This window comes from Dreissena polymorpha, chromosome 13 (assembly GCF_020536995.1).
Source record: "Dreissena polymorpha isolate Duluth1 chromosome 13, UMN_Dpol_1.0, whole genome shotgun sequence".
Taxonomy (NCBI): Eukaryota; Metazoa; Mollusca; class Bivalvia; order Myida; family Dreissenidae; genus Dreissena; species Dreissena polymorpha.
The window spans coordinates 55,230,067-55,245,328 of record NC_068367.1 but is presented as its reverse complement, the minus strand read 5'-3'; the positions used below and the strand labels follow the sequence as shown (position 1 = coordinate 55,245,328).

Below are 15,262 nucleotides of genomic sequence, written 5' to 3'. Positions count from 1 at the left end.
ACGTGTTACAACATCATGACACAATGAGGCTAACCTGATATTCACACGGATAACTGACTAGAGTCGCTCCCACGAGTAAGCACTTTTGTTGTTTGCGAGTAAGAGCAAACACGATTTTGTAACTCGTTCCCATGACTTACTGACTCGTTTTCACTACTTTCCCGTGTGTGTTATACACAGAAATAAAGACTGTTTCAGTGTCAACCGACATTCATTTTACACATGTTTGTCACTCAAACCTATGGAAAGTTTTATACTTGGAACGACTTAAATACTACACATATCAAAGTAGTTTGGTTGAATGATAATTCTTTTAGCTGCAGCTTTGTTTACATCACACTCTAATATCAATGGTTCCTTCGAATTCATATTGTATTTTCTAGTAGTTTTAATTTCATTATTCATTGGAATCTTGTGGAATGTTTATGGGTACATAATGAACAATGGAATCACTTATTAATACTAAAAGCAAGCACATGATATATATATATATATATATATATATATATATATATATATATATATATATATCATATATATATATCTATATATATATATATATATATTATATATATATATATATATATATATATAGATAGATAGATAGATAGATAGATAGATAGATAGATAGATAGATAGATAGATAGATAGATAGATAGATAGATAGATAGATAGATAGATAGATAGATAGATAGATAGATAGATAGATAGATAGATAGATAGATAGATAGATAGATAGATAGATAGATAGATAGATAGATAGATAGATAGATAGATAGATAGATAGATAGATAGATAGATAGATAGATAGATAGATAGATAGATAGATAGATAGATAGATAGATAGATAGATAGATAGATAGATAGATAGATAGATAGATAGATAGATAGATAGATAGATAGATAGATAGATAGATAGATAGATAGATAGATAGATAGATAGATAGATAGATAGATAGATAGATAGATAGATAGATAGATATAGATAGATATATGTTAAACTAAAGAAATCATTGAAATATTAATAATGGTCACTATATATATATTTATATATATATATATATATATATAGTGACCATTATTAATATTTCAATGATTTCTTTAGTTTAATTTTAATAAAATGTGTCGGAATATTTATTCTTAAATCCGCCACAAATGGACAATAGGTTATTTCCACTTCCTTTAATCCCTGGGAATAATATGGTAATTATTTTAATACAATAACTGAACTTGAATTAGTAGTAATAAAGGAACAGTCCTCGTCGTCGTGGACATGTAATTTTTAATATATTTATTGACCTGTTGATTAATAAATGTATGGCTAGTAACACTTTTTCAGGCATTAGCGCTCTAATGTGCTAGAAGATGAGTTAAGTTTAAAAGAAATTTGTGATAATCAACCGTACCTTAACTTCTTCGGGTTCAAGACCGTCTTCGTGATCTGCCAGTTTTGAGAGACCAGTGCAGTCATTAAACATCTCAGTAGGAATGTTGCAGAGTTCAAGATGAATCAGTTTGCCCTTTTTATCCAGATATTCTGCCAGCCTAAGTCGGGTCTTCATCTCAAGCACACTAACATGAAGCTTGGAATATTTTTGTGGGCATATAAATACATCCGGTTCGTCTTGAGTGGCCATTTAAATGTTTGTTTTCATTAAGCAAGATATTAATAGTATCTAACTAATTCACCATGTAGAATAACGTCGACTTGGTAATTGTTAAATAAAACTATTCAAGTTATTCAACGTATATCCAAGTGTTTACGAATAACGTGTAAACATTTATGTGGTCAAATTTACTTTAATTGTTCAGTTGTTCAGTAAATACCGAACAAGTTGAATATTTTTCCGTAATTGGATACGTAAGGCTTTACATGCCAATGCTATGCAGTGTAGTTTTACAGATTTCACGGTGTGGGTATTTCGCTCTTCTTGTTGATTTGCTTGACAACGCACTATGTATACAGAACAATTTTTACATTATGTATCGACAAAAACCCAGTATTGTATAGACTGCCGGTGTTTACATTAAAACTAGTTTAAACGTATTTGGACCCTTGCGTTTTCTCGCTTCTGTTTGTTTGAGCACATTGAAAATTGTTAGATGGTTATTCGGCGATGGTAAATACATGCGCATGAGTCCGGAGTATTTTGCACTCGTCCCTTACAAAAAATATTGATACTCAATTTGATTTATAGCAATATCAAGTTATATAGTGTAAGTAAGAGATGTTCTATTTTGATTTGGTCAACAAGAGTGAACAACTGAGCTAATGTGCAAGGTATTACCTCCTTTACTTACCACTATATCTTCTAATGTACAAGAATCAGAATTGTGGGCACTTTGGTCATATATGTCAACAGTTCTCAGATGCCTGCAGTCGCGAAAGTCTCAAGTAAAGATTCAAGCAGTTTGACACTAGTATCATGTAGACAACATAGAGCCATGCATTTTACTTGATACATGTATATGGCGAAACGAATGCAGAAATTGAGAAATATCGACTTTTGAAACAACAAGCCACTGTAGGTATATCCTTCGCCTCATTTTATCTACACAACTCATTTTCCCTGGTTATAGCTCGCTCGATTGTATACAACTCGAAGCTTTAATTTGCCATTGTATTACAGGACATGTAGTGCATGCAAATATTAAGCCGTAATTGGCGTGCAGTAAGCATAATATTGTTATACATGTTGAATAAAAGCAGACACGACGCATATTCATGGAGGGGATGTAAGCGCCATGTTTGGTAAAACTGGTTTGAACAGAATGACGAAGGCCTGATGCAAAATTGTGAATATTCGAAAGGTTGGTACGTCTGTAGAAGCTGATTTACTTCCCTTACGGCTTTATAACTTGTACATTTAAGGCATACGTTTAACTTTATTACCATATACTTGTTTGTTTTTCAGGAAGTCAACAAACTACAATTCTATGTTCATCTATGTAACATCCATCATTACGCTACAGAACTATTGCCAAGGCCAGGGTCCTTGTAACTCAACGTTTATGTCGGCAAATTACTACAATTTCTTCGTATTGGTTACCATAATGAACATGTCAATTGGAGTGTACGTCTTTGCGTTCAGAAGAGGCTTGCATGATGGACCACTCGTTCCGGAAATCCCGGCGTGCTATTGAATCTGTATTATCAGTTAATTGAGCTAAGATCCATTTCGCGCTAGAAATGAACGCTATTCTAAACAGTACGGCCCTCTATTTAGCCCAGTGCAGACATGATTAACACTGGTCCTGTGTAACCCTTCATACAAACATGTGTAACCCCACATACAAAAGACGAAATAGAGAGTAATAGTTATGTTTGGACAAATTAACCCATTATTAAGATAACCGGAGCACAATATTTGCTTCAAGAAATTTATCCTGTTCTCATCATATAGGTTTTTTTTATTTTAAGCTCGTTTAAAAGACGGTATTACTACGTTATGAAATGTATTGATCATAATATGCCTCTAATAGATTTAGTCAATTTATAAAAGCTTACGTTGGTTTCTCTTGAGGATGCACTATCGTTTTCAATAGGCACATGTTACCTGAGAAGTTGAGGAATAGGAGTCCTTGAAGCGAACTGACGTACAAACATAAGTGTAATCTAACATGGAAAATACTAATTATTAATATAATTCGATGGACTCAACAAGCCATATAGTAAGATTGTTGTGTTTTACTCAAACAGCGAATTATTTCGACATTACGAGCCGGGCTTTCAATGGAGGTAAGGGGGCTCATATCGTTTTGTTATTTACACGTTCTTATATACAAAAAGTGAAAGCGTACAAATAGGTTTATGCAATAACTCGTATAGACATGTAAATAAAGAGATATCCATTCGATTTAAGTATACAAGATACGTATGCTGTAAACGATTTTAAACGTCCATTTATTGAACATTACGGCAAAGGTCGACGGCTACGAAAAGTATTCGACGGTTATTTCGTAATAAATTGAAAAAATAGTGCACCAATTGTTCTAATTATTTCACAAACAATATAGCTAGTTATACATTATTATATATTTGAGGACAGATATGTACGCGACTGGTTATAATAAGCCCCATTTTCCCAGAGCACGGTTCTTATGTAAAAGCATCAACGAACCCCAAGCGCTACAGACGCGTGTCTGTGATCAGCATCAAGTGCTGCAGACGCTTGTCTGTGATCAGCATCAAGTGCTGCAGACGCTTGTCTGTGATCAGCATCAAGTGCTGCAGACGCTTGTCTGAAATCAGCATCAAGTGCTGCAGACGCTTGTCTGTGATCAGCATCAACACAGTCTCCGGTTAGCGAAAATTCTATTTAAGCGGAGAGTTTCGTCACTGATTAGCATGTGCCTTACGCCCAATTTTTCCATAGCGTGTCTCAAGTATGTTTTGCACATCTTTTCATGTAAACATACATCTTTCCTGTGCTTTCTTAAGCACTTTTGTCTCGAAATTATTACATGTTTATTTTTAAATAAATTGAGAAATCACCAATTTACAAAACCTATCAGGGACCAATCTGTTGACATGTTACACAGAATCATTGAATAAAAAAAATACCACAGACTATTCAAAACATGTCACAATGTGTATTGCTTATGCAGCTGTATTCAGTTGTAGTGTTATTATTTGTAAGTGCGACTGAAATACGTCGGTATTGACATTTCTGTGGTAGCAGAAAACAATTCGTAAAACATTTATTGGTTATAATGGTATCACAATATTTGTCAAGCAAATATAATTCTTGATGATAAGACAAACATTCAGAAACTCGTATAATTAAATATATAACGAACTTAAGAAATATTTACAGCCAGTGATTTATCGCGTCTAAGCAGACGTTTATAGATATGTGTGTATATAACACCTACTAGAATTTCCGCGCATGCGGCATGTATTTATTCTTCTAACAAGTCTATTGTATAGTAGAAAAACACACGGTGTTTATGTATATTAATGTTTGTTAAATATCACCAGTTTAAATCAATGAGATGGCAAAGAATTGTTTGCTGCAACAAACTATTATGTTTGCAACGTGCTTACACGAACACATAAAAATTGAGTCCAACTCTGCAAAAAAGCGGGGTTTAATGCATATGCTAATTAGGACGACACTTTCCACGTAGACTTGATTTCGTTTAGAGATTTCCCGTACACGAAAAGTTTCAAAAAAGGAAAAAAGAGAAGACACTTGACGAAACATGCATTAAGCCCCATTTTCCCATAGCGACGCTCGCCTAAATTAGCTTGCCTGTTGCAGGCGTGAGACGGCCGCTGTGAACTCTAACAGGGAAGTGAAGAAACTGAAAGACGATCCGGATCAGAATGTGGCAACTCTGAGATAGACCCTGTAGGAGGCGACGAACAGTGGTCTATCTTGATTTGATACCAAACTCTACTTTCCATTTGGTTATATATAGTTACAATAGACATAGCGATGGCCTTTTAGTGATAATCATCTTGCAAAAATCTCTATCAAGTTAACGTTGTAAACCTTCTAATGAAAATATAATACTGAACGATAACCGTCTTGTAACAACTTTCATCATCTACTGATAATTTATATTGATAACCACCGTGTAATTGAGTTAGAGTGTTAAATTTCTTAATCTTCTTGTTATTACTTCTACCCAAATCCATTTGAAGACCTCATATCTATTTTCTTCCCATCATAGATTAAACGAAAATTCTTATTTCAACCACTCACACAGTCAAAGTTTAAATTGCATTTAAGGCTTCGACATTTATAATTTCTACAACCAGTTAATTTGTCAATCCACCTTTTAAAATCCATCAATGTACCAACAATTAAGCTGTTACGATTGGTCTTAAATTACTTCTGTTGACAGCAAAACTCGGTTTTTGTTGATCGCAAGGCGGACATCATGATCGTCAATAACCCTGAACGACCTTGGATTGCCTGTTGGCACTGCAAATATGAGCCGCGTTTTGGGAAAACTGAGCCTAATGCATGTGCGTAAAGTGTCGTACCAGATTAGCCTTGTCAGTTCGCATAATTAAATCAGGGGCGACACTTCCCGCTATTATGGTATTTTTCTTTTAAAGGAAGTCTCTTCTTACTGAATATCCAGTTCAGGTGGACAGTGTCGTCCCGGATAAGCCTTTGCGGACTTAAAAGAGAAATCAATAGCACTGCGCACTTGCATTTAGACCTGTTTTCCCAGATCTATGCAAATATACTTACGTGTAAGATATACCAAATATTACACGCATATCGAAATCAATATAATTTGCACGAGAAAAGAAACAACCGTAAACGGATGAGCGTGTTTCTTAAACGCACCCCTGACGGAGACAGTTATATTTATGATATTGTGAACTATCCGTTGGGAAGGGCTCGGGTCAAGTAGAAGCTGCACAAACACGCATGCCACTCGTAAAATATCGATGGGGTTAGGCGTGAAAAATTGAGCGAATACGTGTTTAAATATCACCGAATGGAACATGCTTTTGATGTCTTTAACCGAATAAAATAGTCAAAAAGTAATCGTATTTTTCACATTATACATGTCTAACTGAATTCAATACAGTTCATTAAAGTGTTTTGTCAAAAAAAAAGATATTATAACGAGTTTGCAGATTTACGCTTAATTGTGGATTGTGTATAAACATGCACATATTTCTTTGAAAATTGTATCAAGCAATATGCATCATGAGTCAAGTACTAAAATAGCCGTATGTACACGCATATTGTAATACTGACTCAGAAAGTAAGATTCAGACCGTAGACATATTATTCCCCGAGTGAAGAGTACACGGAGTACATTACAAACGAGTAGTACATTAAAGCACTTGTTCCCATACAGGCAAAATTTTAAGAGTAAGTGTTTGGTAGATGTTCTTTATGACCATTTATACTGCATGCATATTTCAGGTCGTTGTCAATCCAACTGTTCTCTGTGTTCCTTTCAGCAAATTAATTGGTCAAGGTGATTAAATAACGATCTTTATTAAACGAGGTTAACACATATGCTAACTGGAAAAAAAATGGTCAGTAATACTGACTGATTTGTGTTTTCTTACTATTTATACAATATTTGGGAACACACACTTTAATTCGTAATGACTTAGTCATTCATGCAATTTAACTGGTACAAGTAGTATTTATACAATAGGGTTGAGACCGTACTTCAATTTCTAGTAACAATGTAAGTAAAACGGACATTCAAAGATTGTTGTGCTATCAAAAATGTTTTTTAGTCAGCCGAAATGTAACACGTGTCCTAGTTTCGTTCAAACAATAAGGTAGTGAAAGAAATACTGCCTTGTACACGATTTACAATGGAACAACATTTTCGATGAAAGACTATTAGGTTTCTTCTGGGTTGATGATATCACTGAATAAACCGAACATTATAAAAAAAATGAGTTTCTTTAAAACGTTTCCTGTAAAGAAAAGCCATAAACTCCTTAATACCTTTTTTTGGGCGTAACGCGATACATTACAATGCATATTTTTCAAACGTGCATCTATAAAGACGTAGGTGATTTTATGAGTACCTGAATAATAACGAATAATACCTAGATCTAAATGAATCAATAATTGTAGCGTACGGAGGCATCGCTGAGAGTCTTAGTTTCATTCCGAGTTTTAAGCGATATATGAATTTTGTTTTCAATCTAAAATCACTTGAGCACGATTGCGAAAGGTGATGTTCGACCACACCAAGAAATGTTCATGCGTACAGACCACATTGTACCAATTGACCAACAGATGTTAATGCGCACAGTTTGACAATATTTTTCAATTGACCAAGACATGTGTATGCGTACAGTTTGACCACATTGTATCAATTGACCAGGGGTCGTATTCCAGAAGCATCTTAAGTTAAATTTTATTCTTATCCTTAAATTGGAATATTTTCTTAAGTGTTTCATTTCATATTGATTTAGATTGGCATCAAGATATACATGTAATTAACATAATTATGCCAATGTTATTTTAGGAATGCCAAAAACACATGTGTTTCATAATGTAGTAAAGAAATACATAACATTGTAATTTTTAACTTAAGTGAAATTATTTAAGAAATGACTTAAGATGTTTCTGGAATACCACCCCAGGAGATGTTCATGCGCACAGTTTGGCCACATTGTATTAATTGAACAAGAGATGTTCATTTCGTACAGTTTGACCACATTGTATCAATTGATCAAGAGATGTTCATGCGTACATTTTTACCACATTGTGTCAATTGACCAGGAGATGTTCATGCGCACAGTTTGACCACATTGTATCAATTGATCAGGGGATTTTCATGTGTACAGTTTGACCACATTGTATCAATTGATCAAGACATGTTCATGTGTACAGTTTGACCACATTGTATCAATTGATCAAGACATGTTCATGCGTACAGTTTGACAATATTGTATCAAATTACCAGGGGATGTTCATGGGTACAGTTTTGCCACATTGAATCAATTGACCAGGAGACGTTCATGCGTATAGTTTGACCACATTGTATCAATTGACCAATAGATGTTCATGCGTACAGTTTGGCCACATTATATCGATTGACCAGAAGATGTACATGCGTACAGTTTGACCACATTGTATCAATTGATCAAGAGATGTTCATGCGTGCAGTTCGACCACATTGTATCAATCAATTGACTAGGAGATGTTCTTGCGCACAGTTTGACCACATTGTATCAATTGACCAGGATATGTTCATGCGTACAGTTTGACCACATTGTATCAATTGACCAAGAGATGTTCACGTGTACAGTTTGACCACATTGTATCAATTGACCAAGAGATGTTCATGTGTACAGTTTGACCACATTGTATCAATTGTCTAAGAGATGTTCATGTGTACAGTTTGACCACATTGTATTAATTGACTAGGAGATGTTCATGCGTACTGTTTGACCACATTGTATCAATCGACCAAGATATGTTCATGCGTACAGTTTGATCACATTGTATCAATTGACCAGGAGATGTTCATGCGCATTGTTTGACCACATTGTATCAATTGACCAAGAGATGTTCACAGTTTGACCACATTGTAACAATTGATCAAGAGATATTCGTGCGTACAGTTTGACCTAAATGTATCAATTGACCAGGAGATGTTCATGCATACAGTTTGACCACATTGTATCAATTGACCAGGAGATGTTTATGCGTACAGTTTGACCACATTGTATCAATTGTCCAAGAGATGTTCATGCGTACAGTTTGACCACATTGTATCAATTGATCAAGATATGTTCATCCGTACAGTTTGACAATATTGTATCAATTAACCAAGAGATGTTCATGCGTACAGTTTGACCAAATTGTATCAATTGATAAGGGGATGCAAATATGTACAGTTTGACCACATAGTATCAATTGACCAAGAGATGTTCATGCGTACAGTTTGACCACATTGTATCAATTGACCAAGAAATGTTCAAGCGTACAGTTTGACCACATTGTATCAATTGACCAGAAGATGTTCAGGCGTACAGGTTGCCCACATTGTATCAATTGATCAAGAGATGTTCGTGCATACAGATAGACCACGTTGTATCAATTGATCAAGAGATGTTCATGCGTACAGTTTGACAACATTGTATCAAATTACCAGGGGATGTTCATGTGTACAGTTTGGCCTTATTGTATCAATTGATCAAGAGATATTCATGCGTACAGTTTGACAACATTGTATCAAATTACCAGGGGATGTTCATGTGTACAGTTTGGCCACATTGTATCAATTGACCAGGAGATGTTCATGCGTACAGTTTGACCACATTGTATTAATTGACCAATAGATGTCCATGCATACAGTTTTGACCACATTATATCAATTGACCAGAAGATGTTCATGCGTACAGTTTGACCACGTTTTATCAATTGATCAAGAGATGTTCATGCTTGCAGTTTGACCACATTGTATCAATCAATTGACTAGGAGATGTTCTTGCGCACAGTTTGACCACATTGTATCAATTGACCAGGATATGTCCATGCGTACAGTTTGACCACATTGTATCAATTTACCAGGAGATGTTCATGTGTACAGTTTGACCACATTGTATAAATTGTCCAAGAGATGTTCATGTGTACAGTTTGACCTCATTGTTTCAATTGTCCAAGACATGTTCATGTGTACAGTTTGACCACATTGTATCAATTGACTAGGAGATGTTCATGCGTACAGTTTGACCACATTGTATCAATTGGCCAAGATATGTTCATGCGTACAGTTTGATCACAATGTATCAATTGACCAGGAGATGTTCATGCGCATAGTTTGACCACATTGTATCAATTTACCAAGAGATGTTCGTGCATACAGTTTGACCACATTGTAACAATTGATCAAGAGATATTCGTGCGTACAGTTTGACCTAAATGTATCAATTGACCAGGAGATGTTCATGCATACAGTTTGACCACATTGTATCAATTGACCAGGAGATGTTTATGTGTACAGTTTGAGCACATTGTATCAATTGTCCAAGAGATGTTCATGCGTACAGTTTGACCACATTGTATCAATTGACCATGAGATGTTCATGCGCACAGTTTGACCACATTGTATCAATTGATCAAGATATGTTCATCCGTACAGTTTGACGATATTGTATCAATTAACCAAGAGATGTTCATGCGTACAGTTTGACCACATTGTATCAATTGATAAGGGGATGCTCATGTGTACAGTTTGACCACATTGTATCAATTGACCAAGAGATGTTCATGCGTACAGTTTGACCACATTGTATCAATTGACCAAGAAATGTTCATGCGTACAGTTTGACTACATTGTATCAACTGACCAGAAGATGTTCAGGCGTACAGTTTGCCCACATTGTATCAATTAATCAAGAGATGTACATGCGTACAGTTTGACCACATTGTATCAATTGACCAGGGGATGTTCATGCGTACAGTTTGACCACATTATATCAATTGACCAGGAGATGTTCATGCGTACAGTTTGACCACATTGTATCAATTGACCAAGAGATGTTCATGTGTACAGTTTGACCACATTGTATTAATTGACCAGGAGATGTTCATGCTACAGAAAAAGTGACATTTGTAATAAGATATCAGTTTATCGAACATCTGCTTTGAGTGCAAATCACATTGTATCAATTGACAAAGTGATGTTCATGCGTACAGGACAAATAACGTAATTAGATTACATGTGTAAACTAAACTGTGACATGTGAATGCCAGTGTATGATGGCAGATTAAATGGCAGTTTACGACCCCTTTACTATGTAACGTGTGTTCATACCATTGCCTTGTTGATTGCATGTGAAAATATTTAATAACCCACAATTTTTATTTGTTCAACTGTAAACATTACTCTTATGACATTGTGAATGTTAACATATGTCATAATAATGCGTTCTAAATTTCAAAAAAATGCTTGTATAATGACGGCGACTACCAATAGTATCAACATTATTTTAACGCAAGAAAGAAGAGTTTTTTGTGTTATTGGTACTCATGAAAAGCTTCACTTTATATATTGAAAATTAGACACTTCATTGTGTTTCCAGTTACACATGTACCTATCAGACTGGAAAACCCACTTGATTACGCACGTCGTGCGTTTACACAGTAATCAATACAGTATTTTCCGAACATTCTACATGTTGGTTTATGATGAATAATGACACACAATTATTGTCAAAATACAATACAAACACCGAGATTCTAATACAAATGGCTCCATTTTGGTTTACATCCGAGTTCATCAAAACGTTTAAAAAAATATCATTCACCACCTGTAAATACATTCAGTACTATTAAATATTTTTTTAAACTAACGCAAACTAAATGAGGTGATGTTATTGTTGTTGTTCTTGTACCTGTGTTGTTTACCACAAACATATATATAAACACCCAATGAAAAATGAGCGCTCGAGATCTAAATTGGCCTCACACTAATAAGACAGCATAGTAAAACAGAAAATCTTTTCTTCGACGAGTACATTTAGGTTGTCGTAACCACACATGTACAACGAGGCACCTGCCTCGGCTTATATGTTCAGACTGCAGACTGATAATTATCCTGTATTACAGAAAAAGCAATATAATATTTAGAAAGTCCCATACTGTCAGACAGTGTAAGATTCTGCTTATTCAGTCAATACGCGGCACTATTTTTCTTATTCTAACCGATTCACAAAAATGTACCCGTATGCATTTCATTGAAATAAACAACAAAAAAACCTTATTGCTTTTGAAAAGATGAAAATATGCATGTTCCCTCATTAATATTCAACCTACAAAATAATAAAACGTTTGTGACGCTTTCCATCGATAATAGCAAAATCATGTATTTCCGAAATAACGTTTACGCTACTAATTTACTAGCCTGTCTGATTTAGCGATAGAGTGTAAGTTGTGCTTCCAGAGGTTCCGGGAACTAACCCAAGCCAATGTACATGTTGTTGTTTTTCGTTGTGATAACCTTATAAAACTTTTTCAAATATGCAACATGCATTAGCGTTTTTTCCCCTTTAACCTTATTTAACGCTCAGTTGCTCTGTAATGAAGCAGTCGCCACTCATTAAAGTTCGCCCATGTGTTTCGAAGATTGTTTACGGAAGTACGACTTTTGTGACCATGGACCATGCAGACATTCCTTTTGTTCGAATGGGATTCAAGAACAATCATTCATCTAACGATTGGATAATGAAGATTTTTATGTTTTTTCAATTCTTAAATTTTTGTATCGACCCGTGAATTGTGTGGAAAACTTTTTTTATTGGATTCACTTATACAAAAGTTCTTCTTATTATACTAGATTTTTTTAAGTTTCGTTGTTCAAATATATCAAAAATAGCCATTTAACGGCTATCTATAAAACATGCCGATAACTGAGAGCACGGTCCATTAATCTAAATGTTTCAATCACTACTACAAATGAATGATATTATGCAATAGTCGGTATTATAAAATGTAACAACATACTAAGATACATGATCAATCCCTTTTAAGCTCATCTCTTTGTGTTGAACAAATAAACAAATGCGTCGAGTATACTTAATATTCGCACTCACAGTTTTAAAGACTTGTTTTCAATTGGTTTCAGTTTGCCTTTTTATTGTCTGTATGTTTAACTTATTCCTTTGAAATCATATTCATGCCAGGGCATTGTCTTTCAAGCCTTGTAAAACATTAATTACGTGTATTCAACCTGTTTCAAATACGAATTTTACCACTCAATACCGGTGTGAATGCATGCGTTCAATGACGTTTAATGAATAATAAAATAGTCACATTCTTTCAAGCCTTGTAAAACATTAATTAAGCGTATTTAAATGGCGTGTCAAACGTTGCAAAATTCAATGTTTCCATATTAATGTGGTATATTTGTCTATATATGCTCTATGTTTTTTTTTGTATATATATATATATATATATATATATATATATATATATATATATATATATATATATATATATATATATATATATATATATATATATATATATATATATGTGTGTGTGTGGTAAAATCCTATTATTTATGGCATTACAAATATATGTTGTATAATTCATATTTATGTTCGATATTGTCCATATGTATGTTCTAAAAGTTCATAAATGTATGCAATATTTTGATACATTTGTGGTATAATTCTGATATTTTTGTTGTATAATTTTGAAAATATATGTGTGTTATAAACAGTCATATTTGAGTGCAATACTCCCATATAATGTTTGTTGTAGAATTTTCATGTACATGTTCTATAATTTGCATCATGGGAAATATTTTGAACAGGCATGACTGAAAATTGGAGATGGCTAAATACCACGTAATGGGCTTTAAGTGGAAGGAAAAGGCCTCAAAAATATAAAAGCTGATATTTCAATAATATTTTATGAGTTGTTCATATATATAATTTGTACATTTCTGTGTGAATGCGTCCGTTTATTGAATAATTTAATATTAGTGACATTCGAGGCGAAGTCAAGCGTTAAATAAGCGACGCCGCTAACATTTTCTGTAAAAAAAATAATGTATATGTACAACTGTTGACTCGCCACAATTTACCGGATTCATACGGGTATGCATGCACTTACTAAAGCTCGATTGGTCATTGTCGGCTCGGGTACTACTTACATGTACCCCGGGTACTCTTAAGTATACTTACATGTACCCCGGGTACGGTAAATATACTTAAATGTACCCGGTCGATATTAGACTGTACCCGAGTTGTATTCCCGCCCAAAATCTGATGTCGTAAAACGCGCTACCGATTACCTTAAACGATATTGTTTATCTTTAACAGACTTCATCAACATGCTGTTTGGGTATGAGTTTCGATATACCGGTATATAGAGGCCCTTTATCAGAAAATTGACATAAATGTGAAAATAATTAATTTAAAAAATAGCCGACAATGACCGATTTAGCGTTAAAATTCCCGGGTACGTTTTAGTATATTTACCGTACTCGGGGTACATGTAAGTATACTTTAGAGTACCCGGGGTACATGTAAGTAGTACCCGAGCCGACAATGACCAATCGAGCCTTACTAAAGGGATTCCACACGATTTTAATCGATGAAAGATTGTGTTTTTTTTTATATTTCTAAACACGTACACAGAGAAAAGTCTATTAATAATCACATGCAACAATTAGAACGCCTTGTTTACGGTAATGCAGTTAAAGAGGAAATGGAATTTTATTGATTGAGCAACTGTGTGGTTGAATTGGCGTACATATATTTAAAGTTTTTAAACATACACAGGCGTAGAAACAATACTTTTTGTCGCAAATATTTGGTAACAATGATGTTTTGATGAAAGATTTTATGCACGGTCAGGACTTTTTTCATACATGCATCCAGTGGAATTCGAACATACTCCTTCAGAAATTGCGCAGGACGTGAAATCGAATCAAAAATGCATATGAATAACAGCATATATTAAAAATACGGATACATTTATCTCGTTGTGTCGTGATTTTTTTTAAATAACAATATACAAAAACTAGAAGTCAATGAAAGTGAAAACATTGCAGTTTCGACCGTTTATCATAACTACAAGTTTTCGTTTTCGTTTTTAGTTGTTCTCTTGCCAACAACTAAGGTTGTTAGGTAATAAAAACCTGATAACTTCCGCATCCGCAGCAAGAATGAGTTCGCGGCGCAGAAGAGTATGCTTTACAATTTTGCCTAATGAACACAGCTCTCCTTAAAGGTCACAGAGGCGGATCAGCCAATAGATGCAGTCGCAAAGACACAGTGGGACTTCAAAATAACCTT

General features: G+C 34.5%; 4 protein-coding genes across 7 annotated transcripts in view; 2 read left to right on the top strand and 2 right to left on the bottom strand.

The window, feature by feature from the left end:
* LOC127855604 (uncharacterized) overlaps positions 1–1,800 on the bottom strand; it is a 380,241-nt gene extending 378,441 nt beyond the window's left edge. Inside the window, exon 1 of the mRNA XM_052391351.1 lies at positions 1,407–1,800. Coding sequence (XP_052247311.1) covers positions 1,407–1,637 — 231 coding nt within the window. The 5' untranslated portion in view covers positions 1,638–1,800. The remainder of the gene's footprint in view (positions 1–1,406) is intronic.
* Positions 1–15,262, bottom strand: part of LOC127855598 (ATP-dependent RNA helicase DDX42-like) — a 316,590-nt gene that overhangs the window by 129,651 nt on the left and 171,677 nt on the right. The window lies entirely within an intron of this gene.
* The window catches only part of LOC127855601 (E3 ubiquitin-protein ligase TRIM56-like), a 262,584-nt gene that overhangs the window by 99,508 nt on the left and 147,814 nt on the right, over positions 1–15,262 (top strand). The window lies entirely within an intron of this gene.
* LOC127855600 (zinc finger protein zfp-1-like) overlaps positions 1–15,262 on the top strand; it is a 317,716-nt gene that overhangs the window by 236,495 nt on the left and 65,959 nt on the right. The window lies entirely within an intron of this gene.